Below are 6,329 nucleotides of genomic sequence, written 5' to 3'. Positions count from 1 at the left end.
GTACAGGAAGGTTTGTTTTTAGTTAAAACAATTCACACTAAAGTGTAAAAGTATGGCGCCAAGGTCTCCTCCTGAAAGAGTACGGTCGACGATAAAAGTGAGGACGATGAAAAATGTCAATGTTTCGAGGCAATCCGCCCCTGCATTAAGACACAGAGAATACAAATACAATCACATGATAAACAGTACTAGAAAATACAATAAGATACAGTAATATTTTCGACTTAATTCATTTTTGAAGCAATCCCGGAAATCTAACAATTATGTAAAAGATAATGTATGGTTTGTGTTCCTTTTACTTATGTAGAAACGAAATAAAGAATATGTGGATGAGGTACATTATTAAATAAACCAGTTAGTCTGGTTTTACGAACCCTTTATTCTGCGAATGAAGAGATGTGGACCAAAATATAAAGATTGTATATTGCTAATAATTCGCTTGGTTAGGTTCTCGCTGAGTACTCGCACTATGTATAAATTAATGTTTTGTGTTCATGAACTAAATATGAACTCTCGATTGGAAAGTACACGACAGGGCGTTATTGATTCCCATTTAGTACGGGTACCTGTAAACTAAACTGTATTGAATTTGAACCGGTGTCTATAATTTGATCACCATTTTTAAAAACCTTTTCTGAGCTGCATTGCCATCTTTGTAAGTAGGGTCATCACATATCAAATGCTCACTTTTTACAGCTTTCAACAGGGGGATGTCTTCGTTTATGAATTGACCACAGGTATTCACAGGGAGGATGGGGTCTTGTGCTCTGAACCCCATGACTATGATTTTTAATGTATTGCATCATTACCAGATCTTTTAAAGTTTCTGATAAACGCACTTCTTTATAGATGTGTCATAACAATAGATATGTCATAACAATAGATGTGTCATAACAATAACAATAGATGTGTCATAACAATAGATGTGTCATAACAACCCTTTGTTAAACTAAGGGCTGGACTGCTTTTATAAGTTACTAACGGAGTAAAATAGCTTGTTTAAAAAAAACTAAATCAAATTAGTTTGCGTTAAAAGACAGATGGAAAAATACAAACGTTTTGAAACACATGCAGACTGTTTTCTTTTGTAGAAAGGTTATATAGTGTAAACGAATTTCGTCTAAAAATTCATTTGCATTACATTTATTTTACAATTAAATATCAATATGGTTGTTAAAAATAAAACAAATAACTTCATACACGCATAATCGACATTTTAAGTAAGAGAAACGGTGTATTTACATTATATTTAGCAAACAGTACATAATCTGTAAAGCTAAATAAATCATTAAAGAACTATGTTTTAATCGATCACATGAAATGATTTCTTGTCCCTTTTTGGTGTAAATAATATTTATTTTATGAGACACGAAACTTCACTGCGCCAGTTCACGGATCATCTGCCTTTAAAGGTGGTTAAATAATTTTGTCTATACCATATTGGAAGTCTTCTTTAGTCCAGTGGTGCTGCAATATTTAAAAAGCGAACACGCAAAATGTCTTCATGTCAATTTGACCTGAAAAAAATTCGACCTGAAATTAACCTAAAATTGACCTGAATTTGACCTGAAATTGACCTGAAACTTACATGAAATTGACCTGAATTTGACCTGAATTTTTTTCATGTCAAATTTAGGTTTATTTAAAGAATCAAAATTTATTCAGGTCATTTGAAGGTCAAATTCAGGTCAATTTCTTCACATGATTTGACAAATTTACTCTTTTCATGTCATTTTGACATGGAAATCTTGACCTGAATTTGACCTGAATTGACATTTTGCCTGTGTAGGTGCACACCTGGGTCAGTAATACAACAATAGTGTGATCAAGCCGAAGTTATACTGAGTATTGTAAAAAGAACTATTGTACATTAAAAACCTTTCATCGATTTTCAACTTACTCCAATTAACCCTTTTTGGACAGCCTAAGTACAAATACATCAATCGGTGTGATTGTGCTTCATTAGCATTGATTCAACCTGCAATTCGCGGTTCATTTAGAGTACATCCAAGTAGATTTTGTTTAATTTTATTTCATTAGTATTATTTTCTTTCCGCATCTTCATAACATAAAACATTACTTCTTATAATGTGATTTATCATACACAATCCCTGTAAAAAATTTACTTTAAATGATGAACTTTTTTCTCTCAGAAATTATTACGCCGCTGTGTCAGCCAATCAAAAGCGACGTTACACACGGCAACGTCACTTTTTTAGTTATGGGCTGAATATTTTTTTAGTCCAATAAAATTGCTTGTTATAAGCAAGATTGAACTATTTAAAGATAACAACCATAAACAGATTAAACATAATTTATCTTGAAACAGAAAAATTATATTGCCTCTAACCTAGGCGCGGTGGGTTCGATTCCCTGGTCATAAGCTTATAAGTTATAAGCTGATAAAACTTGTTTTGCAATTGTTGTAAAATATATCAAGTTTACATTACAATGTACGTTTACATTACAGAAAAAAATATATACATTACATTATATTGACACCAAAGAAGCGGATAAAGGTTGCATAGTAGTTCTACTAAAAATATTTCTATAGCTAATTCTTTTAAGTCTTTTAGTAATGCTTAGTGAAACTGGATTTTATAAAACGATCAGTGACGGTTTTGATACAGAAACCCATACAATTATTAATAGTCTGATGCAAACATGCTAAAGAGAAGAATGATCATCTTATAAGTATATGCATCCGACTGCTTAATTGTATAAGTTTTAAATCTAGACCAATAGTCGGTTGAGATTTGAAACCAATGTTCTAAATTTGATAACTGTTGGATAGATGTTATAGATGGTATTAATCGAGGGGTTTCCAAATAAAACACGTCTAGGTGAGGTACATGTTCAATGATTATTGAATATGTTATATATTTGTTGAGAAATTGCTTGACTTTCACAGTAAAAGCAAATATCAATTGCACATCGAAGTGCGTTATATAATTTGTTCTCAATGCGATGATTTGTATATAGGTCAAACTAGTAAGGAACTTTATACGCATGACCGTGCAAGGACAACAAACTTAAATTGACACCTCCCGATATTTATATAGCAATGAAGATTGTACAAAAGTCACACGATCGATGTCGGGACCATTAAAACATGGTTCTGGTGCATTCACAGGTAAGGCATTGAACGTAAGAAGGTATTATACAAATGTATAGTAGATCCAAAATGAATTCGACTCCCTCATAAAACTCTTCATTCTTCTTGGATTCGTCAGGGATGCTAAGCGCCCAAAGTGTTGATGAATGGAGGCGACCAAAATCAAAACGCGAAACAAATTAAAAGAAATGCAGAAATCTGGTTGGAGAGGTGCAAAAGACACGTCTTCAAATTTTATAATTTAAAAACACTTTTTATATAAAATATACATTTATATACACATAAGCTGACATAACGGGTTATTAACTTATGATCTAGTACAGCTTGAAAAACAATTCAATAAAAGAATAAGTTAAAGTAGCTAAAGCATTAACAAATTGTGCTTTTTTAGACCAATTTTCCTTGAAGTGTTCGTTAGGTTTGTCTCAAGTTCAACTCAATTCATTAGTCCCTGTCATAGGATCCAACAGCGAACTTAAACTATGGCAGAGATGTTATTGGACGACATAACTTCATATCACACTATTTAACAACATTCTTCAAATCAAAACATGCCATTAGGCTAAATAAAATGCAGATAATATATAAATAAATAGATAGCTTCATTAATGCTAACTCTTTTTCTGATTTAACCGAATCCTGCGTTTTAATTGCATATAGGTCACTGAACGCGACATTACATGAATTGAAAGAGAACGAGTTGCAGATCACAAAATATGTATTTATTTCTAATATTGTGAAAGAAAATACGATAACAAGAAGTCTCGTCAACAGCTAAGAGATAAAAAAAAAGGGACATTTTGAAAAATAGCTCAATAAATATCAAAAGAAAAACAAACAAAAACAGCATTCGGAATTACCTTCTTTAGTATTCACATAAAATTCCATGAACAACGACGTAATTCAGACAAGAACATTAATTATCCAGAGAAAGAAATTCGGTACAAATTTTAGTTCCATCGAACCAGTGGCTCATTAAGACTTTTATCTTACGACACTGAAACTACTGTACGATGACACAGCGAACGACGAAAGCTGACAAATCGTCACTTTTATCTTACGACACTGAAACTACTGTACGATGATACAGCGGACGACGAAAGCTGACAAATCGTCACTTTTATCTTACGACACTGAAAACACTGTACAATGAAACAGCGGACGACGAAAGCTGACAAATCGTCACTTTTATCTTAAGACAACAAAACTGGCGCTTTAAAAATTTAAGCATATTTAATTGAAAAACTGTCATTTCATCGTAACTTATAACATCACAGCATGTGGTTTTTGATATATCGTACTAGAGATCATTTCATTGAATATCAGCGACAGGTAAACAAAAGGAATTGTCTTCTCCTCCCCTTAACCATGTTTCAAAATCATTATACACTTTCTGATACTTTTTGTCTGTATGACTACGACGACACAATTCACAAAATGTTTCATTTGACTGGATCATATCCCTGGCAACGTAATGCTTGCGCCAATTAAAATACGTACTCGGTGTTTTTTTTAGTATTCTCCAAAACTTTCAAAAAGTTTCCTAGATATTCCACAGAATGGAAATCTTTTGTAGAAATATAAGACCCTGGAGGAAGGTAGTGATTCAAAAAGGCACCATTCCTGACAATTGGAATAGCATCAAAGAGACTCTCATATATTTTGAAGCTCTTTTCTGTGATGTAGTCTCGACATAACGAATTTTCAAATGAGAGATAATATCTATAAATAGATTGTAATTTTTTAGCACATATTGGCCATTTTTCGTCACACTTTTGATCACCACACTGTCCAAACATATCTACATCAACAGTTTTATTTAACGCCACCGCATATTCGTAACGCATGCTGAAACTCTTGCAATTTGAAACAAACCATACAACGTCTTTTGTCTTTGCATCCCAATTGATACTTAAATTTTGCGACGTGATATTTTTATCGATATTTTCCTTTTTTTCAATAATACCATATGGACTATATATATCAGAATCTCTTCTATATGAAATCGTCCAATTGAAAAGTTTCTTCCATGACGCATACGATTTTCCATGAAGTGGCGGCGGCTCCATGCTGTGATACACCCAAATCTGATTTCTTGGCTTTGGCGGAGCAACATCCGGTAAATCTCGCCATATGACGATTAGGTTGTCCGTATCATCTTCCAAAGTGTCACTCTCAGTAAAATAACAGCTGTATTGGCATCCTTCGAAGACGTCAGAACTAATATAGTGCGGCCGTCGTATGTAATGAATTCGACGGTAGATGTTGTGTTCATACTTCCGTACATTGTTTAAGATGGATTGGACGTGGTCGAGATACGACTGGACATAAAGCAAACGGACAAATAAGGTAGCGACCACCAACAATAACAAACAAACTAAAGCTGCAGTTTTCCTGAAACATAAAGAAGGCGAAATACTGTGAATATATACATGTATAACACGTTACCTATACTGCTATCTGGTTATCTCTTATTCAGATCTATGAAAACTCACTGATATGTCTACAATAATGAACAAAAATCAATGGAAACCAAACAAACAAACAAAAACATTGAGCTTCATTTTGTTATATGAATAACTTGTTGCCTGGATACCGAAACAAATTCAAGAACAAACATCAAATTAATCTAATGATTTTCACAACTTATCATTACGGTATGGTTCAGTTACCGTTATCTAGGTTTAATACAATACACAATTATAACGTCATCTAACTGCGGTCAATAGAGCCGCATTTTTGTTTTATCTAGTGTTTATTGGCTATAAATGACTAAATGAACGAGTAAGAAAAATTCTTACGAAAGAAAGAATTTGTTAAAAATAACTTACCCAGTTTTACGATTTAGACATGTTCGCATGTGTTTGAGGTAGTGTTCATATCGGCATCCTCTTCCCAAGAGATACATCGCTATGCCAAAAAAAAAGGAAAAAAATATACAACATGTTGAAAGTTCATTTTTGTATATCATGGTATAAGTGATAAAATCAAGTCCTGTAATGAACTGTATAAATGTTACACTGTGGAATATGTATTTCAACCAGAAAACGCCATATCAGAATATATTCAGACACTGTAATAACGAATGAAACAACAGTTTTCTTCAGGTGTATTGTAAATATTCCAAAGATTTTGATACTGTCACAACATTTCGGCCAATTCCGACAAGACTCGTTCACTGTATCGTGTAAATGGCTGTCATACGTTAAAGATA

General features: G+C 33.1%; 1 protein-coding gene across 1 annotated transcript; it reads right to left on the bottom strand.

Moving 5' to 3' along the window:
• Positions 1-3,318: 3,318 nt before the first annotated feature.
• Positions 3,319-6,026, bottom strand: LOC117318888 (alpha-(1,3)-fucosyltransferase fut-1-like). The gene is made up of 2 exons (XM_033873815.1): positions 5,947-6,026; positions 3,319-5,509 (listed from the first exon to the last, which is right to left on the bottom strand). The coding sequence occupies exons 1-2, from the start codon at positions 6,021-6,023 to the stop codon at positions 4,603-4,605; spliced, it is 984 nt and encodes a 327-aa protein (XP_033729706.1). The 5' UTR covers positions 6,024-6,026; the 3' UTR covers positions 3,319-4,602.
• Positions 6,027-6,329: the final 303 nt, after the last annotated feature.

The sequence above is a fragment of the Pecten maximus genome, unplaced genomic scaffold, assembly GCF_902652985.1.
Source record: "Pecten maximus unplaced genomic scaffold, xPecMax1.1, whole genome shotgun sequence".
Taxonomy (NCBI): domain Eukaryota; kingdom Metazoa; phylum Mollusca; class Bivalvia; order Pectinida; family Pectinidae; genus Pecten; species Pecten maximus.
Note: the sequence above shows the minus strand (reverse complement) of the source record. Positions and strands in the feature narration are given on the sequence as shown.